This window comes from Podarcis raffonei, chromosome 7, assembly GCF_027172205.1.
Source record: "Podarcis raffonei isolate rPodRaf1 chromosome 7, rPodRaf1.pri, whole genome shotgun sequence".
Lineage (NCBI taxonomy): Eukaryota > Metazoa > Chordata > Lepidosauria > Squamata > Lacertidae > Podarcis > Podarcis raffonei.
The window spans coordinates 61040495-61067475 of record NC_070608.1 but is presented as its reverse complement, the minus strand read 5'-3'; the positions used below and the strand labels follow the sequence as shown (position 1 = coordinate 61067475).

At 38.9% G+C, this 26981-nt stretch overlaps 1 protein-coding gene across 2 annotated transcripts in view; it reads left to right on the top strand.

Moving 5' to 3' along the window:
• DTNBP1 (dystrobrevin binding protein 1) overlaps positions 1 to 26981 on the top strand; it is a 42542-nt gene that overhangs the window by 5028 nt on the left and 10533 nt on the right. For both annotated transcript variants that reach the window (XM_053396842.1, XM_053396843.1), the window contains 3 exons: positions 1611 to 1743; positions 4001 to 4133; positions 7706 to 7728. In XM_053396842.1, coding sequence (XP_053252817.1) covers positions 1611 to 1743; positions 4001 to 4133; positions 7706 to 7728 — 289 coding nt within the window. The remainder of the gene's footprint in view (positions 1 to 1610; positions 1744 to 4000; positions 4134 to 7705; positions 7729 to 26981) is intronic.

The window sequence follows — 26981 nt, the reverse complement described above, 5'->3', positions numbered from 1 at the left end:
AATGTTCTATCTTCACTTGACTTTGATGGATGTTCAACTGAAGTGCTTGGCTGTGTTCACACAAATGTACATGGCAGGGAAATTGAAGTGGCATGCTACTCACAGAATAATGGGGTTGTGCAGGTTACTGCAAATTGATATGTATGTATTTCTGGGGAGCATGTGGGCTACATAGCTGTAAATCTTCAACATGCTTCTAAATTCATATAACTAATACTAATAGGGAGCTTTGGAGGAAGGGTAGAATTCTAATGTAATAATTAAAAACCTTTGCAAAACTCAAGATGATCACCAACAAAATTAAAATTATTCATATACATTTGCTTCCTGAACTGGTTTAAGAGCAATAGGAATATACCCACATGTCATCAAATCAGAACTCAAATCAATCTGATTACTTGCAAATAGAAACTAGTTGTGCTTCATTATATATTGTTTCTGTAAGTAAAACACATACATCATACATAAATATACTTTTCTTTGGCATAGTCCTGTTAAATATATTAGGCTTCAAATGTCAAAATATATTATAGAATTAAACCTAACTTACAGTATTGATGACAACGTCAAGGAGTTCCATGTTCATGATTTGCTGGCTTTCTAAGCTGTGGCATGCCTTGGATACTTGCAGAATACCAAATATCTAACTGAAATTTCAGCAGAAGGTTTTATAAACTTTAAAATGTGTAGCAGAAATAATTGCTGAATTGGCATAAACTTTGATTTGATACCTGAATTTACAATTGTATTCTCAGTTAAAATCTGTTTTTCAAATATTTTCCAAAAAAATTGTTCTTTCAACTTGTACAGCTGCAAAGGTTTGCCTTGTTAAAAGGAAAGACATGAATATGTTGATGGGCACCTCAGGCCTAGGTGCCAAATGTGGCTCTTGAAGCCCCCCCCCCCGGACATTCACACCCCCTTCCCCTGGGTCATGTATCTCACTTGCCCTTCTTTGCATCTCCTTAAGTGCTTTTGCCTGGCTGTATTTTGTACTGTGATAATGACTCTTGCTTGCTGGAATGGAAGGCAAAAGTAAGTGTGTGTGTGTGTGTGTGTGTGTGTGTGTGTAGAGACTTAACTCTTGCATGGATGGAATGTAGTATTCTGTAGAATAAAAGTCACATTTGCGGCTTTGCCTCACCTATCACTGTGAAGGTTGCCTGCAAGCAAATGTGACCTCAGGCTGAAAAAGGTCCCCCATCCCTGCAGTAATAAAGAGTTGACTGAATAGACTATGGAATATTGGAGTACGTAATGCAACATGTTAAAATTAATGTTAAATTGAGAGTTTATCATAATCAGAATCTGCATTTCAAAGTAAATGACATTCATTCACTTTTGGAGAGACCATGGCCAGGTGTATGTCTTGAAGAATACTTTTGCAAACTTGGAAAAATATTTAGTATAGTGCATTAGCATAACTTTGAATAGTATTTTTGTTTTATTTGAAATCTCTGTTTTATCTGTATTTTGCACTGAAAATATTGTGAATTGAAATATGTAGCTATTTAAGGCTTTGGCAGCTGACTCATGAGCCCTATCAGAGGTTTGGAGAGTTAAAATAAATTTAATAATGTCAGTTGTATCCTTGGCTTTAAACATTGCAGCTGGTGGATAGTGAAGTTGTGATGCTTTCTGCTCACTGGGAGAAGAAGAGAAGCAGTCTCCTAGACCTTCAGGAACAGCTTCAGCAAATTCCAGGTTTTTTAGCAGATTTGGAATCTACAACCACTAGCTTGAGTAAGTGTGTGTGTGCTGCTTTATTTATTTAAAGATTTGTCCCACCTTTTAGGAAGCTTTCCCCTAAGCTGCTTGAAAATTATGAATATACAAATGTTAAAACATGACAGTTAAAAATTTAATAATGGTATATTAAAGGTATAATAGTAAGAATTGGCATACAAAAATTAAAACATAATAATGCTTTTAAGGAATGTTTCAAGGCACAGAAGGAGGAGGATTGCCAGATTTCCCTAAGGGGAGAGTTCCATAATTGAGGTGTTGCTGCAGAAAGGTCTTGTCTGGTACCCTGGGAGATAAAAGAGCAAGACTTGGAAGATTATATTTAATCCCATGTATGAATGTGGGCAAAGGTGTTTCTTTAAATAGTCGCGTCCCAGAGCATGAGCTTCTTCAATTGAGTCCAGATACAAATTGATAACAAGTGTTAGATTCAAATATGTGGTCACCCTATTTCAGTTTCTAAACTGTCTTTAACATAGGCCTCTATTGTTAAAATTGGATACAGGAGAACCACTTCTCCTACATCAAGCTGTGTAGTTCATTCTTCAGGAAGTGTGCAGCCCCATCTGGAGCAGGTTATATATCTCCATCCAAATCAGATAGATTCCTAACTAACAGCATGTCTGTGTTGTCTGGATTAAGCTTCAGTCTGTTAATCTTCCTCTCATTCAGTATTGCCTGAAGACACTGATTCCAAGTTTCTGCTACCTTCTTGGGGTTAATTGATGTACATTTGTTAATTTTTATCATATAATATATCTTCTCTTGTGCCATTATTTTGGTATTTGAGAAGTTGTTATTCTACTATTTGGAAAGCTCTCTAAAGCACAATTGGAAAAAAAGAGTAAAAGTAAATTGGCAGATGCTTGGCATTTGTAAAGTTCATTGTAGGTAGTAAGAAAATAGGGACCCCTGGTCATGTAAACTATCTGGAGTTTTCTAAAGTCTCCACTAGGGGGTGCTCGATTGCTACTTTTCCGTAAATCACTATCTAGAATGAGGAAGAGGGGAGCATTGAGGACCAGTGGTGGGTGGGGCCAAAACAAGAGTTAGCTTGGCCAGAATTCATATTGCATGTACCCCCCCGCACCATTGCATATATTATATGCACACAGTGTGACTCATCAGCACATACCGCATAAAGGCCAGCTTCTATTCACCCCGTCCCAAAAAAATTGGGCTTGGGAAAAACCATTTTAGCTTTATGCCTAATTTCTTGGGGTGATATTAATGGGGATTGCAGCTGCGGTTTGTAGGGTTAACACCCCCCCCCAAGCTGCACTCTCCATGAATATTGTGTCCTCCCCCCAGCAACTGAGATTAAAAACAACCTAACCAACTGATTTGATTTGATTGGAATTGATTGGATTTCATTTCATTGGAACCTATTGAAGTGGTTTTTCTCGGCCTAACCATGGGCTGTGTGTGTGTGTCACAACATATGTGGAGCATGCAAGTTTAGAAGATCCTGCCTTTATTGAGACTGCTTGTTTCCCGTTGAATGGTATAGTTTAATGTAAATAACCAGATACCCTACATTGTAAGTACAAAAACCTACTCAAACAGTAGGTGGGGTTTAAATGATTCCTCAGTTCCTTAAATAGACAAAAACATATTGTACAATTAACATAGATATAAAGTTTAACAGTTGTGTAAGTAAAACAATGCAATAATCAGGATTTGTGAATTGTTGGTAAAAACAATGATGATCAACATAGACCATAGAACTGTAACATGCTGTAAAGAGCCTGTGAACACTCATCATATTTCACAACCACATGAGTAGGGCAGGCGATAACGGAGCACTAAATTTTGTTTAATGCTGTTGATGTGCATGTGACACAGATGGTCTGTGTTGCTTCTTTCTCCGTACACCATCTTGATCAGTGTTGTGGAGTGGAAAGGGATTTCTCCCTGTGATGGGTGGCTACTGGGTCCTTCTGTGTTTGCTCCATAGGATGTTGCACCTTAGGATGTTTTGGAATAAAGTCACTAGATTTTTCTACATGGATCTTCTTTCATGTAGAGTTCAGTGAAGCCTAGGCCAGTATTGAGGGAGAGTTTTGGTGGGAAGGGAAAAGGAAGGAAAAAGAAGAACCTTCTTTCCTCATTGGCCATACTGTATCCCTAGTCATTGTGATTAGTTTTGAGACATCACTTGTTTGCCAAGATAAGCAAAATTTTCTTTAAAATCACCACAAATTATGTTCCTAATGGTTTGCCTGTTTTGATATTTGAATATCTTGTTACACAGTCCAACTGGAAGCAAATTTTAAGGAAATGGAAAATCATTTACTTTATCTTGAAGACCTCTGTGGACAGTGTGAATTGGAAAGATACAAGCATATGCAAGTACTACAGCTTGAAAATTACAAAAAGACTAAACGGTGAGTTTATTATGATTTTAATTTTTTGATATTATTGACTGTGAATTCCTTCTTTCTGTGCAAATATATGTGCAAATATCTTCTTGTCTGAAGAAGGGAAACTTGAGGTCCCAGAATCCTTCATGAAAAGGAATTATCTGCCTGCAGTTGGCTTTCAGATTCAGGTTGTAGTCTTATGCCCTATTGAATGTGGAATGGAGTAAGCATGCTTAAGATTGTGCTGAATATGTGCTAGAAAAAGTTTCACTTTGGGTATTTTAGGCCTTCAGTCTTCTACTAATTGCAGTGACTTGATCTGCCTTATTAGTCATCTTCTGTCAACATTGCTCTGATTCATAGTAAAGGGCATTGCATAGTAATTGTGGACTCCATTTCTTTGGTACAGATGAAAAAATAAATGCTTCTAGCAATGGCAGGGACCAGCTATTTCTGGGTGAGCTAAATGATAAATTGGTTCATCAAGTTGTCACTCACCTCTTGAGAGAAAAGGTAGAGTGTCTGGTTTGCTGCTGACATATAGTGAGGATAAGATAAATGGTGTTAGGAATAAACTTGGATCAAGTGATCATGACTTAGTCTGGTTTGATTTAATTAGCAGGCCAGTTGCATTTAGAATTGCAGCCAAGCTATTTGATTTCTAAAGGACATATTTTGACATACTCTGGAGACACATTAGTGAGGTGATTTGCATCGTAGGGCTTATACTCTTGAAGAAAAGAGCTGGAGTTATGCATTAAATTTACACCAAGTAATGGTGAACTCTTTTGGAGGAAAAATCTTAAGATGCAACCAGATGAACAAAATTGGAGGATAACAGAGTGAAAAATTACTTACACAGTGGTACCTTGGTTTACAAACTTAATCCGTTCCGGAAGTCTGTTCTTAAACCGAAACCATTCTTAAACTGAGGCGCGCTTTCCCTAATGAGGCCTCCCACCATCAGTGCCCTTCCACCGTTCGGATTCCGTTCTTAGACCGAGGTAAAGTTCGCAAACTGGGATACTACTTCTGGTTTTGCGGAGTTTGTAAACCAAATAGTTCATAAACAGGGCTGTTCTTAAACCTAGGTACTACTGTACAGAACAAGGAAGGCCTTTTATTGTCAAAGACTTACCAACCAATTTCTTTTCTAATAATTTGAGAGAGAACTCAATTAATGGGATACATTATTGTCAGAATGTTATTAACAACTGCCATTCAAGAAAGAACATAGTATACACAAATCTTCCCTTTTAGAATGTGTCTTGAGATGCTTGTATTATAACAGAGGAAGATGTAGTTGCTTTCTATTGCAGCACCTATTCAGATACCAGACAAATGAGGCTTTTTTCTAAGGTGACTCACCTACCCAGTTCAGGTGTAACATTCTCAACTCAACAAACTCTAGTTTCCCCTTCTAGCAGGGATAAATTCACAGGCTACCACCTCCTTATGCACCATCTGCAAGAAAACCTCATAGTTTGTTAAACCACAGTTTCCCTATAAAGTCTACACTAGGAAACTGATATAAGCATTCCCAATAGTCCAAAGTCTGCCAAGTACTGCATACGAACCATGATCAATCCTAGTTGGTATGGTGTGCTTAAATCACAGTTTTCAGATTTGAACATTGCAGGGAAACTGTAGTTTCACCATTTCCAGAGGGGTATGCATGTTGGTCTGTTGCAGCAAAAACCAAAGAGAATTTTGTGCTATTCCATGCACCTGATGAAGTGGTGTACAAAAAGTTATGCCATAATAAATTTGAGGTGGCATAACTGATTAAAATTTGTCCTTGTTAATCAGCAAGCTGTGGGCATGAGGAGAGCCCATCCCTCTACTCAGGAGAATGTATGTTATTTAAAGAAATTGAAAGGTAGCAGCACCAGTTTAGGGTGACTGAGCAGGAGTATATAATCCTTGCCTGGTGTTCATTATCCATGTGAGTTACCCAAAGGAGAGAAGCTATCCTTACCTGAAGTGCTCAAGGCAAGGAGAAAGTAAGTGTCCTTGAAGCCACACATGAGTTCAAGGGACCTAATTCCCAGCCTAAGAGTGATTTATATTGGACTTTCATACAACCTTCACCACAATACTATGATTAGGTTGAGAGATACTTAATGCATTTCCTTTGTGAATAATCAGGGTTTAGAACCTGAGCCCCCCTAAATCCAAACTGCCTATCACTGTTCCTCTGTCCTGTTATATTAACTGTACATGTGAAACAAAAGAATTTAAATATATCACATAGCTAAATTCATTTCAATATTCATTTCTGACTTGAACCTTTTTTCCTTGCTTAAAAAAACTACCATTCCCTTGAAGATGACATTCGCTAATGCCAGCTGTGCCTATTGGCAACATTCATGATTTGACATTGCTCCAGAGTCAATATATGCTAGTTTTCAGTGTTGCACTAAATATAGGAACTCCAGCTTGTTGAAAGACACAGCCTTGGTTTTTTTTATAATCTAATTGCCAGTAACTCGTTTGAGATTTCTCTTGAAAGAATGGGTGCTCCTCAGATTACTTCCGTCAAAGAATGTTGTATGTTATGTATTGACTTGAAGCAGGCTGGAATTATTTACAGTTAATCAGAAAGGGTGCACTGGAAAAGGTTTACCTTATGTAGAAATGAGCACTGTGCTCTTGATTAAGCATTGCTAATATTGATCTTGGTTTGAGAAAAAGCATTTCTTTGGTGGATGTTTGTAGAAATCAGCATCCTTATAGACTATTGCTTCTTTATCTCTCTGAATGTAGCCATCCAGGTACATTTGGCTCCAAGATACTGTGTATTTTACCGTTCTTTATATTATAGAACTTCATCTTCATCTTTCCTGTTACAGTTTTATCATGCATACAATTTTCTACAAGTAATAAATGCTAAAATGTAGAATTACACTAAATCCTTCAACTCTGAAGTTCATTTAGAGTAGTCTTTATACTTATTTTATTAATATGATTGGATATATGACTTCTGTTGTCTCCGAATTAATAATGCCAATAATTAAAAGCACTTTTAAGAACTTGATAAACATACTTAAACTATTTCAAATTACTTGCTTTTAAATTATTGCACAGATTAATTGGTTATACTGTTCATTCAAAGCTGTTTTTGCAGTCAGTGGGAATAAAATATATCAACTGTTGATTGGCTTGAGATGAATTTATTGTGTGTAATAATGCTGTTTTACATACCCTGATTATGAGAAGCAGTCTTACATACTTAATATACAGTCATACCTTGGGATGAATATGCTTCGAGTTAGGCATTTTCGGGTTGCACTCCGCGGCTACCCGGAAGTAACTGAGCGCATTACGTCCGGGTTTCGCTGCGCGCGCATGCGCAGACCGTCAAAATGGTGTCACGCGCATGCGCAGACGCTCCAAAAAGTGACGTGCAGTCGCGCGGACACGGGTTACGTTCGCTTCGGGATGCGAACGGTGCTCCAGAACGGATCCTGTTCGCATCCCGAGGTACTTTTAAAAATCACACAACCTTACATTCTTTTCCTGTTGCTGACAAAACGTTTTGTGCAGCTAAACTTGTGATCATGCATTTTGTTTTGTTTCTCTCCCCCCTTTTACAGGAAAGAACTTGAGATCTTCAAAGGTAATTAAAATCCTCCCCCCACCCCTTAGGACAACTTTTACAACATCAAATGTAACAAAATATATCTATTTCACTTTTGTTTCTGTATTGCACTGCTTAGCTTCTGGCAGACCAGTTCTGCAGATCAGCTTTAGCTACCATAATGCAAACAAGCGTCTTACTCTGTCTTCCTGGCTATGTATGTTTCTTGTTGAAGTAAATAAGTAATGCTCTGTTGTGCTGATATGCTGGTAGTGAAGTTAATAAACAGTGAGCCTACAGTTTGTACTCCTTGACTGAGTGAAATGGGGAGGCTGGAAAGGGATATAGGAGGTGTGTAGAGACTTTTCATCCTCCTAACTGGCCTGAGGTGTTGAATGCTGTTAAGCATATGTTGCATGTGGGCATTGTGCCTATGGTGGATGACTGCTAGTCCATAGTGTGGCAGTGTGTTTCCTACTGTTGTGGGCACTTATGATGCACACCTTGTTGAGACAAAATGTGTGAGGCACAAAGTATTAACCTGCCATTTTAAAAATTATTAGCAATTGCTAAATGTGTGATTTTGCTTAGCTAAGTGAGTGGTTTTATTATTGCATAACACAGTCAATTAACTTCAACAGATAACAAGTGGCACGTTATATAAAATGCCACATTGTTTTAGCTTGGCATTGAAAATGTCTTGTTTGTCATGACAGCTTTAAACTCAGGCTCCATTAGTAGATGGCCAAAGAGTAGGTAAATGTAATTCTGTGCTATTATTAATTCTTGCATTATAGAGTGAACAATATAAGCTATGTTTTAAAAAAAAATCTTTTAGGTTTGAGTTTTGAAAGTCAGTGGCATATATCATAGCTGTCTTCTGTTGCATAGAATTTAACGTGTTTATATATTCAACCTGCCCTCTGATCTAGTGCTGCAGCTAAAGGTCAGGTCTGTCCATTGGGGGCTGACCTGACATGTATTATTGAGAACTGGATGGACAGGCTGAATGGAATTGATCCAGCTCAGCTCTTTCTACCTGGGTACCAATTCAGCCTCAAAACAGATTGGAGGGTTAGTCAGGGTGTGTGTCACAGGAATTCACAGTGAGTCTATCTTTCTTGTGAGAAGACACATCCATTCTGCTAAGGATTATGTGGGTCTGTACCTCACATTGAACTATGGAGAGATAATAGGGATACTGTTGCAGTACCATCCATCCTGCTGCCTAGAATTCACTCCTGACCAAGGTAGTCTTGGAGTTAGTGATGGAGGATCCCAGGACTGAGTATTGAAATTCATTTTGTTAGTTTGAGTCCAGTTCTTTAATTTGTTAAGCGCTCATTGAATCCTGATTCTATTTCTGAGGCATTAGCTACCCCTCAGGAGTCCAATATGGGTACGCCTTTCAGATATCCTCATATCTTAGGAACCCGTCTGTACCAACCTATCAGCGTTTATTTACCAAAGCCAGACTAAATGTATTTCTATCGGAAGTGCTAAATGGTAGACTGAGAAGCATCCCTTATCAGAATAGGCTTTATGTTCTCAGGACATCGATTGTATGAAGCATATCTTACTGCATTGTGGGCAGTACAAGCAAGCAAGGGACCAACTGATTAAACCCCTACTAGCAAATCTGCCAGGAAAATCGGAAGCCTCCCATATTAAATATCTTTTGGGTAACTGGTCTAATGATATTACACTGGCTGTGGCAAGGTTTCTTTCAGAAGTTATAAGAAACAAAGATTATCATGCTTAAGACAAAACAAAATGACTGCCTCGGTTTCTCTTTCTTGTGTGGCTGGCTATCTTAACTGTATTTTGTTCTGAAATTACTCTATGGGTCTTTGGACTGCAATAAAGATTCTCTCAACAACCCCTCACAGCTTGGTGCCATCTGCAGATTTCCTCTATTCATTTGAGTCATTGATAAAGATGTTGTAACAACCACTGGGCACAGGCCAGAACCCTGCAGCACCTCACTTGTCCCCTTTTTCCCCAGGATCACGGAGAATCATTGGTGAGCAGTCTTGTATTCAGTCAGTCCACCAGCTACAAATCCACCTAGCAGTAACATTTTAGCCCACATTTTACCAGCTCCTACAAAAGAATATCTTGGGGGACTTTGTTGAAAGCCTTACTTGAAATCAATATGCTTTACCTCCACAGCATTCTCCTAATCTATCAAGCAAGTAACTCTATCCAAACAAAAAAGAAATAAGATTAGTCTGGAATGACTTTTTTCCCGTAAACCCATGCTTGCTGTTAGTAATCACAGCATCCTTTTCTAAGTGCTCCTAGGCTGACTGTTTAATTATCTGTCCTAGGACCTGGTATGTTTTCCATTTGATTTCAAGGTGTTAGTGATGGCATCAAAATTCTAAAGAACTTCGAACCTTGATGCTTCCTGGAGTGTGCTCTCTTTATACTCTTCGGCCTAGAGAGGTCTATTGAGAATGAGGTCTTTTTTCTGCATCCCACCTCTGAAAGCTGGGCATTATGTGGAGTTGTGGGAGATGGCCTATTTGTTATGACACCCCAGTTGTGGAATTTCCCCGCCCCCTTGGAGGCCTGATTGGCACTGCGATTAGTTTCATTTTGGCACCAAGTTAAGACCTGGCTATTCACTCAAGTATTTGGGGGCCATTAGCTGCAGCTCTGTTTGAGCTGTTTGCATAAAATTTAATTGTCAGCAACAAAAATCAGTACAGAGTACAGTCATACTTCGGAAGTTGAACGCCTTGTGACTCGAACGTTTTGGCTCCTGAACACCAGAAACCCGGAAGTGAGTGTTCCGGTTTGCGAACCTTCTTTGGAACCCGAACGTCCATTGTGTGTTCCGTGGCTTCTGGTTGGCTGCAGGAGCTTCCTGCATCCAATGGGAAGCTGCGCCTTGGTTTCCATACGTTCTGGAAGTCGAACGACCTTCTGGAATGGATTCCATTCGGCTTCTGAGGTACGACTGCTCAGTGCCTTGCATGTCTTCTGGGATGTCCTGGTTGCTGTCTGAATGTACCAGTCCCTGACAAGAGGAGAATGGCGTCACTGGCATATGTTAAAACTCAATATAGAAATTGGAGGAACTGGTTGCTTTCGATATTCCAAGGATTAATTTATATTTAATTTATATTTACGACTGTATTGATTTTTGTCGTTTATGTTATTTAATGGATTATAACTTGCTCTTAGATCATTTGATATAGAAAGGGTTAGCAATTAAAGTTAATATTAATAAAGTTGTACAACTGTGTGTATTTGGGCAGCTCTGTTGTAAACTACAATGATGATGAATAGTAAATATATATTTCTGACTTCCCAGTTTCATATAATAGTTAATTTTATTTCTCCCGTGAAGCAATTATTGTAATTATTGAAAAACTAATTTTGACCGCCATAAAATGTCAGTGATTTCCAAATGTATGTATTCAAGTGGACACTTCCATTTCAGCTGTAAGGCATACTTGATTATTTCTTTGTTCTAAATTGCAATATGAGTTTCAGCTACAGATATTTTTAGTAGAATAGGCAATGCCAGCTGAAATCTGCCTCTCCCCCTTCAGATCTTTTGAAAAAAATTGTAATAAAGTTTTCAATACTTTCTAACAGTTTCATGTGGAGATGAGAGCTGGTCTTGAAATATGTTTTAAATAGTGATGTGATCCAGAATTGTCTATGAGGGAGTAGATGTATCCGAGAAGTCCTAACCATTTTCTATGAATACTTGGATATAATTAAAGGTTTTATTTGCAACATGGCTGCCACTCATCCCCCCCCCCATTGAAAGTACGATACTGGCAAGGAAAGTACATGATGCTGTATTTGTTTGTGTTACTGCTACTGTGCAGGGATAAACATCACTAGACTAGATTGAGGTTGTTAACCATGCTGCAAATATATTGGCTGCATTTGCATGTCACTGTAAGCCATAAATCATTGGCTTACTGTACGTTAGTGAATTGTACATGCCTCTCTTTTTTCTACGCATGCTGGAAGGGAACAAATTATTATCCCTGACTTAGTGTTAGATCTGAACCAAGGATCTTAGTTTGTTCCTGACAAACCATGATCTGTAGCGCAGCTATGTTCTTGGCTTATTGATCCTGGTTGGAGCAAAGCAAACCACAATCCCTGTGTTTTACTGATTAAAATTGCCACCTGCTGATTAATGAACTAAAATGTTAATTAAAACTCTCAGTAAAAGCTTGTGGTAAGAGGAAGCACTTGATGATGATGATAATGGTGATGATAATAATTTATTATTTCTACCCTGCCCATTGGGCTGGGTTTCCCCAGCCACACTGGACGGATTCAAACAGAACATTAAAAACAGAATAAAACTTCAAACATTAAAAACTTCCCTAAACAGGAAGGGTGGAGACGCTCCTTCAGGTATACTGGGTTGAGGCCGTTTAGTGCTTTAAAGGTTCGCATCAGTGCTTTGAATTGTGCTCTGAAACATACTGGGAGCCAATGTAGGTCTTTCAGAACCAGTGTTATATGGTCTTGGGGGCTATAAGATCCAATATAATTGCCTTGAGATATATATGAATTGATTAGTTCTGTTTTATATCCTCCATTTCTAGTGATATGAGCTTCAACTGTACTTCTAGTGGTTTTTTTTCTAGGTTGGTGGTGGGAGGTAGGGATATCTTGGATAATTTTAATGACAATTTTAATGTTAACCTCTTTCTGAACTTTGCAAGTTATATACTGTATGGCAGGGATTCAGCAAGTGAGACACATCGGTAGAAGCTTGAGCAAGAACTTTGTGTCTTGCACAATGGAGCTTCCCCCTTGCCCTCTTTGCCCCTTGAAATTGTTTTGGGGTGGGGAGTTGGGAGAACTCCTAGAATGGTGGGGGGGGGGGGAGAGGAGTGCTATTCCATATGGCAAGTAGAAATGCATGCCCTGACAGAACGATTGGCATAGCATGATGTTGAATTATCCTGTATGTCTTTACTGAGATACGCAGTGTATTCCTTACTGTTGCCTGTTGAGCAGATGATGGCGAGTGAGGGTATGCAGGTGATGTTTCTGTAAATGAAACTAGCTTCAAATTGCAGCCTTAAAATAGTGCAAAAAGAGGGAACATAATGCTCCTGTGTAAACGTATGATGCTCCCACAATTACAATGTTGCATGTATAATACTGGGTAGCTCAGAATGTACAACTGGATAAGGTATAAAAAGAGCAGTTAAAATCTGGGAGAGAACACTTTGCACCCCCCTTTTTTCTCCCACTGTGCACAAACAGGTTTAACTGTATGCTTGCATTTAAATCAAGTTTTTTGCTTGAGAAAGCATTTCTAAATTGTGAAAACTCACATTGTTGAGATTATCAGGCACAGGAATGTTAATGAGTATTTGGCTTAACAGAGCAAATCATAATAAGCTGTGATTGAATAATTTGTGTGATGTGTGTATCGCACATTAGCACAGTGTTTTCAAGTTCAGACTCTCTCTGTGTGTGTATATGCACGTGTGTGTGCACACCACACACAGGCAAAAGGGGAAAAATGCATTTCTAGCAAGACTAGTACATAATCTGTTCTGAAGGGTTATTAAACACAATCATAATTGGTAATTTTGGGAGGGGAGAGCCAAATAAACTGTTCCTATTTAAACTGAAATCTGTCCATCAGTGGCTTAATTGAATAATGTATTGCATTTTGTTAGACAATCAAGTATTAGCTGTTAGTGTATTCCTTATGATCACTTACCACCCCTTTTTCAATCGGCATGTGGTAGCTCCCAGATATAGGCATGCATTCTGGAATACCACATCTCCTGACAGCTTATGTTCAGTTTATGGAGCAACAGTGGAAGAATTTGTCCTTGTTTGTTTCAGTTTTATGTGAATGACCAATTGATGTGGTCTGTCCTGTGTAGTTCTCGAGTGGGGGAATGGATGTGTAGTATCATTCTTTTACGACGGGAAAGATGTACATCACTAGAGCTGCTTAGTAATTGGAGGTTTCACTTGATCAGCACTGTGCTTCTGTTTATTTGCCTGTTTCTCTCTGCCATGTCTTCTCCAGGAACCACTGAGAATAATCGGAAGAATTCTTGTAGGTGAAAGTTTATTAATGGTTTTCATCTTTAAAGCTCTTATTGTATTAAAATGCCAGTTAAAGTAATTTGTAAGCTATATTTTGAGCTTTTGTTTTGCTTGACTTGTACTGTGCAGTCTGATAGTGGAATAGCTAGAGATCTTATTTATGTAGCTGAGAAGAGTAAATGAAAAAAAATATCCCTGCATATTTATAGCAGGCATTGTTATTCCTTTGCCTTGATTATAAAATGAAATTTTGCAGGCATGAATCTAAGCTGATGATGATCTAGGTCTGTAATTATGTAAGAGTTCATAGAAATGTACATTGCCAGGCATTGGATAAAATTTGCCTAGTACACACTTCTTTCTTTAAAAAAGAAATCATTAAAATTAAATATGATATTAGAGAACAGTAGTCAGGAATCCATTTCTGTTGAATCATTTCTGTAATGTTGACTGCTGGCATCCTTTAGTACAAGCATGCTTTAACATGAAGCAGGTTGTTTCATATTTGGTAGATTGGAGAAAAAGAGTGGTATAAGAGTGGTATACCAGTCCAGAACCTTTTTTTCTGCTAGTAATTTTAAATGAGAGGTTGGTTTCTGATGTGCTCCTTTTTGCTTTTAAAGCAGTCATTGCAAAGCCATGTTTTTAAAAGAGCATTTCCCCATATATGTGAAGAATGAAACAATCAAAATCACTTTTAATTTTTTTAAAGTTTTGACTAAAATGTCACATAAAAGATGCAGTTTTGATTTGTTAATGTTTCAAATACATAGTCTATGCATGATTAAACTATATGCTTGCTATAAGATATATGCTTGGTATAAATCCTAGTGTAGAATATGTTTTCATGCAGTTGGGCAATGTTTTCAGATTAGTGTTATCAAAAAAAAATGTTATTACTTTACTCTATTTCCACTATTAAAAATAAATAAATGATATACTAATTCAAAAATGGCAGAAATTGTCCAAAGTGAGAATTCCATTTTACAGTTCTTGCTTTTTAAAAAAAGACATAAACTAACATTTCTGCGAGTTGGCACTCAGAATTTTGTGTGTTATTCTTTACTGTCTTCACTCTTCTTGCGGTGTCTTTTCGTTGCTTTGTTTTGTTCTGTGTTACATGTTAGCATGTTTGTGTGTGTGTGCGTGTGTGTGTTAGTTAAGCTAACGCTGAAGCTTGTCTGAAGTCTAAAAGAGCCTTTTCCAGTACTGAGTTCCCAGATGTTGTTAGATTACTGCTCCCATCACACTACCATGGGGAAACTGTGCCAGTGACAATGCCCACATGCTTCCCCTGTCTAGGGTTTGTTTTGGAGGCCCAACGTAGAGCTTCACATAGTCATTCTGTTGTGAGCTGGCCTCCCCTGCACCTGTACAGACATTGACAATTAATGCATGAGAGGAGCACAACCCCAGTTGCATCACCATCAGCTCTAGGCACAGCATGCAATGACCCTGCTTCTGCCAGTCTGTAGGCATACCTACAGGCCAGGGGTTCAAATTCCTTTGTTTTGTACACCTACTATTGTATGAGCACAACATACAGTCTCAGTGGAAGAAGGAAAGCCTGCACAGTATGTTACCATCATAGCTATATGGGCAGAGAGTACATGCAGCCCTACTGGGATAAAGGTTCAATATCATCTGGTGACACAAAGACTCTTGCCCCACAGCCCAGGGGTCAGCACATGCAGCAAAAGGCATTGACAGCATCAACCTCCAGAGGCTCACTGTATACAATATTGGACTGGGAAGCAGGACGTGCCAGTTTCAGGTCCACCAGAAAAAAGGGCAAATGTAGCCCCCCCCTTTTGTATGCCTGGTTAAAGTCATGTCAGGCAAAAGAGAATGTGATTTCAGGACTTGAAGTCATGCTGCAAACACCATGGAGCAGTGCCTGAAACCATATACTATAACAGCTGACAACAATCAAGCACATAATGAGCCATTTGTCTTCTCTTCTGCCAACGTCAACACCTGCATAGATGCCAGGAATGCAGAAGGAATCCTAGCTGGGTGAAACAGCTCACATTTTACATGCAAGGGACCCAAGTTTCAATCTGAGTATTACTCCATACCAGGCACACCTGAGCTAATCAGAAGAGTGCTGCATGGTACCAATAACTCAGCCTGTGTATGGGCCAACAGTCCTTTTCGTTTGCCTCACTCCTGGCAACCTATGTGATCAATCCATTACATACCCTGCTATTTTGCCTGATAGGTTGGTTCTACTGGATAGCACTGTGCAGGGCTCACTGCCTGCTTTTATTTTCATTCCCTGCTGTACATCCTAAGAGGCATTCTAACCTCATGGTAAAGGATCCTTGACTGAACAGGTGTGAAGGGCCACTCCTAAACCCTTCAAGCTCTCAGCCTCTGTGATTTCCATCCTGAGGCCAGCTGAAGCCAGATCATGCTAGAGTGTGGAAAAGCAATCCTTATCTATCAATCTCTGGGAATAAGGAAACAACACATGTGGCAGTTATAGCCCTGATTGATCAGCATCTGGGGTGGGGTAGAACTCAGTAAATCCTGCAAGGAAAAGGCAAACATTTGGGATTGGCAAGATGCCACTCCAGCAGGGTGCTTGTCCTGTTCTTTGCACCAGCCATACCTGCTTCATGTTAGAAGTATCTTCACTTGTTGCAAAACTGTCTGCCATGGAGCTTACAGTGGTAGCTGCGGAACAGTCAGCCTGAGGAGACCAAGAGTAATGAGTAGTAGGCAGCAGCTGGATTATAGCTGAATCTGGATGCAGAATAGGTAGAAAGGCAGAAAGAGACAAGGGAGAGTGGTACCACCCAAGTGCTCATGTGTTCCTCCTGCAGTGACTGTGAGTACACACCCCTTTTTCATCCTTGGGGGTTGCAGTGGAAGTCTGAGTGTGCTCTTGCAATGCATTAGGGATAATGGGGTTCAATAGCAGTAGTTGAATTTGAGTGCTTGGCCTTTGCTAATAGCTTACCTGCAGTGTTGGGATGAGTGCTTCACCTTAATGTGGAAAGTATTACTTTCTGCTGAAAGTACATTTTACTGTTAACAACAATGCGGTTCAGGGAAGACACAGTGTTCATGTATGGCTGATGTAGGGATGGGAGACAAGGGAAGCATTTGGAACAATTCTGCATTGTGTCATGGTTGCCCCTGATCTCTTGCTTACCTGTATGGGGTGCTCCATCCTGGCACCCTCATTGTTGGAGTGAGGTTTGCTGTTGGATATTTGTATCTGGATTCTAAAGATAATATACCTGGCGTGGGACCAGAGAAATGTAGCAGTATGTAGCATGCCCTGTTACCTTGAGTTGTGGTCTCCCTGCGTGTGGTGAATATATTGGTGATGATATGCTGTGGTTTGGCATTGAGTTACACCATATGTTATGAGACGCAGGTGGGCTTATGGATCGTGAGGTCAGCAGTTTGAATCTGTGTGATAGGGTGAGCTCTCGTTGATTTTTCCTAGCTCCTGCCAACCTAGCATACCCGCGTGAGTAGATGATAATAATTTAATAATAATAATTTATTATTTGTTTCCCCAGCCACTTTGGGCGGCTTCCAACAAAGATTAAAAATACAGTAAAATGTCACACATTAAAAACTTCCCTGAACAGGGAACTTCCCTGATAAATAGGTACTGCTACAGCAGGAAGGTAAATGATGCTTCCGTGTGCTCTGTCTTCTGTCACAGTGTCCTGTGCGCCAGAAGCGGTTTAGTCAAGCTGGCCACATGACCCAGAAAGCTGTCTGCAGACAAATGGTGGCTCCCTTGGCTTGAAAGCAGAAATGAGCACCACATGCAATAGTCGATTTTGACTGGACTTAACCATCCAGGGTCCTTTACCATTATACCATATGTTACACTCTGTTGTGGGACATGGGTAGGGTGGTTTTCAGTAGAGAGGCAGCAATTTTTAACAACACCCCCCCATTGAAGTCAATGAGAGAAATTTATTGGCACTTGGTCTGGGGTTGATAGGAAGTTCCACTGTTGGAACGTATATAGGATACAGCATGTGTTCTGCTTTAGATATTATACTGGTGGAAGATGCCGGATAAATGGGTGAATCTGTCATGGCAGTATCATACCTGGTATTCTACCAATATAGCAAGCCTTCTGCTGAATCGTATAGATCCTTAACTGGCAAATTTTCAGAATAAGATTGTGCCATGATGTATGGCTAAATAATGAAACAAAATACATTTGTTGTTGTCAATTGCTCCATTGGGAAAGCACCTAAGTGGTGATGGTGGTGAATAAAGCAATGATAATCTGAAAGAGATTGGCAGCACAGATATCACAGTGAAGGTTTCGTTCCAGCACATATTTGTACTGAAAATCAGTACATTTAGATGTTCTTATGAAAAGCTGACTATTACTTGAGCTAGCCAGACAATATTCTAGCACTCGAGTTGTTTATGCTAATCTTCATGAGTGATCTACATCCATAGTCTCATGCAACAATATAGATGATAGTGTGGGTTTAAACAATAGATTGAGCAGTCAAGTTTGAGTGTTCAGAGTGCTTGGTAACAATAATATAAATGAACTTATGTGGCTTTTACAACTAACTTTGAATTCTTAGTTTGGTTTTGAAGTGCTTGGTGGATATCTGACTGAAGGTAGGAAGAAACTAAGAGCGAACACATTTGGGGAGGGTTCAGGGGGGCTTATTTGCTGGCTTCTGCTAGGGCAACAACTTGGTTGAATCTGCCCCAGAAAGCAGCCTCAGTAGGTCAAAATCCAAATTAGACCCTAGTAACATGGAAGGGCCATGTTGATATCAATAAGCAAGATACAAAAGATGTTACTTTAAAATGAAAGTTGATACAGAGAGTCAAACTCTCTTAGACCTCTGCCCGCAAATGGTTTATAGAACAGCTTGTTTCCATATGCTTAGAGAATAGATGGTCATACATCAGAGAGATAAATAAAGCTGAGTATTCTGAGTGCTTGGGATGTGTTCGCATTAGAACTTTGATTTTAGTCTAGACTTGGAAATGCTTATGTAGAATCCATTATAAATGGAGGCTGAAAGCTTAATATAAAACTTGCTGGAAGATTTAGCATAAGGGATTGTTTCCTACAGTGCATCTGAAATAGTGAACAGATGCAAATAGCTTTGAAGTAGAAGTGAGTGATTCGTAACCTGATACAGAAATAATAATAATTATTATTTATACCCTGCCCATCTCCCCAGGTTTCTCCAGCAACTCTGGGCGGCTCCCAACAGAATATGTAAAAAAGCAACAAAACACCAAACGTTAAAAACTTCCCTAAGCAGGGCTGCAAGGAAGTATTGTATGGAGCCTGAATAAAAGTAAAACATGAGTCAGACTAGAGTTGGTGTATGTAAACATATTGTCAAGAGTTAGTCTGACCTAGACACTGGAGGCATTTTGTCCAAGGAAGTTTGTCCTCATGGAATGCCTTGAAGAATCTGTTAAGCAGTCTAACTCATCAGTCTAATTCCCTACACCACACCATGGATCGAGCTTCTCCCTCTTCCCTGTAGCCCCCAGGAGCTAAGACAGAGGCAGACCTGGTGTGAGACAGATAATGGATGAGAAATGCTTGCCTGGCTTTAAGGAAAGCAGGGGTCTACTGAGCAGGAGGAGCCTACTCAATAGGAGGCTTCCCCAAGTGCATCTGGGAAGTAGGAAGGGGGGTGAGTTGGCTGTTCAACAGCTCACAATAGAGGTCTCTGGACAGCTTTCCTTCCGGTTCAGTCTATCTCACTCCTGTTTACCTTGTCTTGACCCCTGATTGACTATAGATCTGATCATTCCTGGAACTCTCTCAGCTCTGGGATTGCCATTTTAATAGGCCACTGTGCCATAATGTTTTGAACACGCATGTGCTCATGTGTAATCTTCCTACCAGTAGAAGACAAGCACAGTAGGGAGTATGTTGGACTAAATGTTTTTCCCTGGTGGTGTTGGGTGGTGTGTTTTTGGTTTTAGATGGGTTGCCACATTACTTTATTAGCAGGGATGGGGAATCTTTTTGGCTCAGCAGGTCAGATTCTTAACTGTCCCCACCCCTGCAGACAAACCTTTTGGACAACTCACTTGTGAGTCATCTGACATCATTATGATTTTAGATGATTGATAGGTGCATTGCCTTGCCTACCTTTCAAAGTCCCTTTTTCAGTGTTTCCAAAGTGCCTGACAGCCAGCTTGGTTGCTGGATGCTCATTTTTGTATTTGATATAAGAAGAAAGCCCTAGTTTCCCTGTCTGGGAGTAGTACCTTGCCCAGCCCTACACTTGAGATCTCTGTGGTCTTTCCCCCTACCAGCCTCAACCTAAGGTTGAAAGAGATGCACTGACAAGTTAAGTTTCAAATGAATACATTCCATATAAGAGTAATGCATTAAATGCAAAATAAATAATTATGAAGACTGCTCAGACTAAGTCTGGGTCTGCTTTTATCTTCTGGACTCAAATAGAAAATACCTTGCTCTCTGCAACTAGAACATTAGCTCAAGCCTACTTATTATTTTACAAGAGAAGTTTCATAAAATAATGTAATTTTATCAAGATAACTGGGTGATTGGGATGTATCCAGTGGTGGTCTTCCTTAGAGCAGACCTATTCAACATTGCAATTTTCAGTTTTTCCATCTGTTGCAAGCATTGCAGCTTGCCAGATAGAATGATCTCACCTCTCCTCTCCCTGCACACTGTTCAGGACATTCTTCCGACCTGCTCAGGCAGCTTTGGGAGGAGGAGGGTGAGAATAGGGGGAAATCCATTGTGCAAGTTGAAATCCTTGTGTAGGACTTCTAACAGGACTGTTTAGGTGAATCCCACCCATTGAAATTAATGAATGTGACTAACTTGGGTTTATTAATTTTGGTAGTTTTACACTGAGTCAAACTTAGTTTGATAAAAGCCATTCACGTTATCTTACTGCTTTTCAGAAAGACTGAAGGCGCTAGTTCTGTAAAAAAGAAAAACACTCAACTATCTGAAAATTTAAGAACTGTTGGCATTTAGCTAAGAAGAACAAAAACTTCCAAGTCAATGCTTCCCAAACAAGGGAACTTACAATGTTTGAAATTGCTGTCTCTTTTTTTGGACATGAAATGGTCCTTCAAAAGGAAATACTTGCTTAAAGTAAGGGCTATTTGTTTCGGAACTCTTAAGGCAGAGTCTATTTGATATAAAATAAATCCTACAGTACCTTGTGACTTCCTTTTGATTTGAAATGTGGCATGACAGTTGAAGTATCAAATATAGTCCTGTCAAAGCTAGTTTCTGTATCAAGATGATTCCCTACAGAGAGCTTTCATATAGCCTTAAGGGTGAGCTATTGAAGGCAGAATCAAATAGCTTAACTAATGCATTGACAAAACTAACCTGTAAATATTTGACTAGACTGCAAAGATGAAACAAGGATAGGTATTGCTTACAAGTTCATTGTGCAGCAGATATTCTCAGCTTTCAGAATTTCCACACCCACTTATCTCCCAACTTGGTTTTTGAGAGGTCTCATGGCTCCAGAGGGGAAACTGATAGCACCACCATCATAACCATCAACTGCCAGTTCCTTTCACAACAAAGTACACTCATTAGCAGACACTTAATATGTCCTGACCTCATTCCTCCTCTCTGCCCCCCCAGCATGGCTTTACGGCAGTTCCCACAGTTCCTAGTGTGTTTTCTCCTCCCACTCGCAATAGTTTCAGAACTACCATGGTTTCCTCAGTGGTTTTCAAGTTTATCATTGTTAACAAAGATGTCTCCCTTCATGGTAATTTCGGTAATTACTTTTTTCTTAAGGGTCTGCTTCCAGATGTTGAAACCTGGTCTGTGCCTTCTAGAAACACATTACTGTAACTCCAGACAGGTGTGATATATGCAGAGCCATTCTTGAAGTTAAACAGACTACCTTGCTCAGAGCGGTAATCTTTGACTAGTGAAATCCAGCATAATAAGGACATATTTTATTCACTAGTTCAACTTCATTTCAGTAACTGATCTAAGTAGTCAGTTCAGTTGCCTTCTTTTCTTCACCATGCATAAGCACATAGATGGAGGGGTGATAGCCTTCTGTGTAATTTTATTAAATTTTGTCTGTGTTCTATTTGGTTTGCCACCTGGCCTGAAGCGGCCTTGTTAGGGTAACAAAGTATCTAACAAAAATGCAAGACAGAGGATTGAGAATTCTAGCCTATTAGCTTTAGAACAAGTATAACTATTTAAGTTGTGAATACTGCTCAATTTTGTATAGTAAGGCAACTGTGTGCTTCGGAATCATTTGAGATACACACTGCCAAAGTTGTCATAATTCCTTTTGTGTAATGCTTGATAAAATTAAAGTTAATATTAATTTCCATTTGGACATCCAGTTTTGTCAATAATAATAATAATAATAATAATAATAATAATAATAATAATAAATATTTAATTTATTACTTATACCCCACCCATTTGGTCAGGCGTTCCCAGCCACTCTGGGCGGCTTCCAAAAGGATATTAAAAACAATAAAAGGTCAAACATTAAAAGCTTCCCTAAACAGGGCTGCCTTCAGATGTCTTCTAAAAGTCATATAGTTGCTTATTTCCTTGACATCTGATGGGATTTCCATGAGTGGAACGGACTTCACTTAGGGAATGGGACTTCCCCTTCCTCACCTTTGCACTTCCTGTGTACTCCCACAATCTGCTGTAGAAGGCTGGTGGTCCTTGTTGCTTGAGCAAAAGTATGCTCTTTTGACAATTTTCATGTGACTTTGAAAATCTCCAATTACTATAAATGTATTGATATATTTTTAGTTCATTACATTGAACAGTTTTGTTGTGCATCCTCTTTGTTTTTATGTTATCAGTTAAGAATATAACACATATATGAAAATCTCAACATTCATAGTACTTTATCTTTAAAAAGCTCTGTAGGTCAATGACAATAATCAAATCTCTAGCAGAAATCCAAAGCTACCCTTTTAAATCCATCTAGTATCAAATTAGTTCTCCTGAGTCCCAACTCCCATGAAAAGGCTTGGAGACCAGACGTAGCTTATGGTGTGCTCTGTAGGTCACCTCATTTGGGCTGTGATGGAAGAAATGAGTTCTACTCTTGAGAATAATTGCTAGAATTGTTTATCTGGGGAAATTAATTATAAATACAAATGTAGCTGTGTACATCATATTATTATGTTATTCTAAAGAACTGAAATGCTAGTTTTACAATAAGTGAATTGGATGCAGATAACCAGGTGAGGTTTAACTGAAATAGGAAAGTAAGTTTCTCAAATAGAATCTTTAGTATGTTGACAGATCATCACCTATACATCTTTTATGTTTCTTTAGTTCTGGTTTCTCTGGAAAGCTTTTTGTTAATTCAAATTATATTTCTGTTAATAATAGCTTGCTTTAATCCTTCTCTAAAGTGTGTCATTTTAAAAAGTGTATTCTGTCCCATTACTGATAGTAAATCCTAGTGTTGTTCTTCAGAAATGGGTTCTTATTTCTCTCATCTGCCTGATGAGGGTGACAGTAGGAATGTACAAATTGTTAAGAACAGGAGGTTGTGTTATTAATACACCTTGACCCAGAGGGCCATGGTTAAATTTTATTTTATTTCATGGAGTTGACATCACTTGTATTGTAAATGAGTATTCTGTGATGAGTGCTATGGAATCATTAGCCATAAATGTGAAAACTTAACATCAGACTCTTAAAATTAGTGAAACATAATGAATTCGTGAAAATGAGTAAATTTGATCTTCCAAATGATTACTTGAGTTTTGTGAACACATACTCTAATTTCTTTCTGCAACCTGACTAGAAATTAATTTTAATAGAACCAAAGAGCCTCAAAAATTAATCTGCAACTAACACAATGTGAGTGACTTCCATCCTTTCTTTATAGGATGGTGATTATGATTCAGTTTATTGTCTCCTTTTCATCAGCAGGTCCCAGAGCAGGTTACAACAATTTAAAATTCAATAATAAAAACAGTTAAAACAAATCGCAGTCACATGAATAGGGTGGGTCCTGAGAAAACATATCTCAGATGTCAAAAGCTAGGGTAGAGGGGTGCCTCTTCAGCATAGCCACTTGCATGGATGTGTTCATTGCCTTAAGTTAAACTACTACAACATAAGAATACTAAAGGGTATTCTTTGTTGTCTGTTATGACTGTGACTGAAGGGGATGTCAGAGGAATGATCAACAGCAACATCCAAAATATGTTTATTGAGCTTGCTCCCTAATAAGAGTGCTTGGGGTTGTAGCCCAGTTCACTAGAGGTACCCAAATGCTGAAGGGAATTTATGTATTAAGATATTTTAACAGAAGGGAAAAAGAAGGGGAATGAGAAGCATGTGGAAGACAGCTAAAATCTTACTAACACTCACATTTAACAGACACTGCTTAGGAGACAGGTTTGTTTCACAGTAACACTTCTCACAGTAAGATAGCTTATAAATGCGGACTTGGAAAGTGTAGGTTGACATTTTTAGTTGACTTTAATGACTATTCTTTACAGATTTTACAGACAGATCATCTTTTCAAATGGACTGTGGAGAAAACCCCATCTTAACAAGATTGTGCAAGGCTTGTTTGTATTGATTAGGAAAGAACTTGCAGTTCTTTGACAGAATGGAGTGCTGCTGAATAGTAGCTAGATGAATGTGTTTGTTATGAGTCAGTAGGTAAAGCTTTGAAATCTCATGGCTGGCTGATTCTTTTGCAAGTTGATGCCTTTTACAGGGGAGTGCCTAAGATGTATCTTCTGCTTTATCTCTGTTTTCCATGCAGTCAGAGAGAAACTTACACCTGAACTCTTAATCCACTATATTTTTGTTTTCTTTGCCATTTGTGTGGTCATTTATCAATTGCAGCCCAAAGTGCTTGCAGTCTACAAACTCTTGAAATGATAAATAACAATGAATCATCAATGGAGGAAAATATCAATGCTCATGATATCCATTTAATCTAGATGATTCTGAGAAAAGTGAGGGCATAGAACTGGACATAGTTCTCTAGATATAGGTCAGTAAGAAATGTGGAAAGGGTTTATATCACTGCTAAGAAGCAGCTGTGATTGTGGCTTCTTTATGCTATGACATATGGTACACTGTATACCCTAAGGCAAAATAGGTGTACAGATGCAGCTTAGAATTTGTGTGTGTGTTCTTGCCTCAGCTAATGCTATCTAGTTCAAATGCTATCTAGTTCAAAAATATCATTCCAGAAAGCAATATGTTGGCAAATAGATAATTTATGTACTTTTTGTTGTTTAATAACTGATGTAGTTTAAAGTTTAAAGGTAAAGGGACCCCTGACCATTCAGTCCAGTCGCGGACGACTCTGGGGTCGTAGTGCTCATCTCGCTTTAATGGCCGCGACAGTTTAAGGATAGTGAAACATTATTGCAGACTTAAATGGCTTTAATGACAGCTCTGCCAAGAGTCTTTTTGCTTCTTTTTAGAAAAATATATTCAAAAACTTGGGATTTTGTAGATTTTCATTGGTGGTGGTGGCAGTAGCAGCACTAGAGGGAGTGATGGAAAGACATGTACAAAATCATTTTGAAAGCTCTGGGGAGGTTGTAATGCATCATAGTAATTAAATTTGTACCTCAACAATAGGACCTGGGAGAGACTTAGGGAGAAAATGCAGCTGTTAAAAACTGTTGAAACATTTTAATAAATAGATAGGAAACAGAAAATCATAGCAGTTACTGTGCAGCTGACTGGGAGCAAACTGGCCCAAGAAAGAGGCCGTTGTCAGTTGATGATTTTCCACGTAGTCAAATCCACTGAGGTAGTAGCATTAGATCCTGTCATCTTTAGGGTTGCAAGTGTACCATTCTGCTTGTTCCAGAGTCTTTGCTTAATGTATGAACATATGAATTTAAAGATTTAAAGTCACAGAATATGCAACAGCGTGGAAATATAGGGTGGTTAGACCTTTAAACTATGCCCCTCCAAGTGAGTTCCAAAATGTCCCCTTAAAATGTTGCTTTCCAAAGTTTCCTTCTGCCCCTAGCATAGAAGAATACCATGTCTGGGAAGATAATAATGGTTTACTTACAAACACTCCAAAGGTCTGATTCATGTGCTTTTCAATCCAGCATTCAGAAAAGTTCCACAGGCAATAAAACTTAGTTTAGTTCCAAAGTGGTGAAAGTTCTTAAATTATTGTTTATAGGAACTCAGGAGCGGATTGTGAGAGCCATGCGGTTGAGCTTGAGCAACCAGCTCAAACCTCTTCACACGCTGAACCTCCCAGGTAGATTGGAGAAGAACAATAATAGGCTTGATTGAATTGACTTAGCTAAGCTTGACAGGACAGTTTACTGGTATTAAACCCTTTATGCATTAATTAGAATTAAGCATGTTCGTTATATAGGGCTGGTTATCCCACATGAACCAGTATGATAAAGACATTTAGCACCATACAATGTTTCTTCAAAACATTTATGAAGAAGCCCCCGCCCCCCATTTCAAGAACTCAGCAACAGTTTGATTCCAATCCTATGAACCAGTGGCCAAGTTCAGTTCATATCTATTCCTGTGCAGAATTACAACCAACTAGAAAAAAATCAAGTGGGAGATGTCCTGTGAGTAATTCTGACTGAAGTTGTTCCCTTGTGTTCTGCCCACTTCCTCTAACTGATACCATAACACCTGTCAAAGTGTTTTGATGCCGCAGCCTAGAAGATTGGGGCCCGTCTACATTTACCACAGAGCCTTTAGTTGTATATTTTTTAAAATAAAATAAAATAGAAGATATATTTTAATGTGGGGGAAGGAAATCTCAAATTCTAGGAACTGCAGGTTTTCCTTTTGTCATTTGGATGAACAATACAAAATATCCGTGAGGTCATTGGGAGCAGAGAGCAGCTGCTGAAACATAAATTTGTAGACCAGCTGCAACTTTAAAGTTATGTGATTTTTTTTGTCCTCATCCTGCAAAAACAAAGACAGAATTCATGGAAATGTCTCAGATTTTAAATATAGCACTGGATTATTAACCTACCAGTATATCTAAAGTACATATGAGCTTTGATACTTTAAAGTTAAATGTATTGAATTTAATATCTTTCCCTAGATGCTTTTTTTGATCTCTGCACTTTCTACATATTTTTAGTGTCTTTAGTTCTTGACTGCTTTGTTTCCGCTTGACTATAGTAATATTTCCGGTAGTGCATTTGGAATGATGGGCTTCCTCCAGCTGCTTTTACAAAGCAAAGTAAAGTATCTAGATGTGCTCACTGGTGGT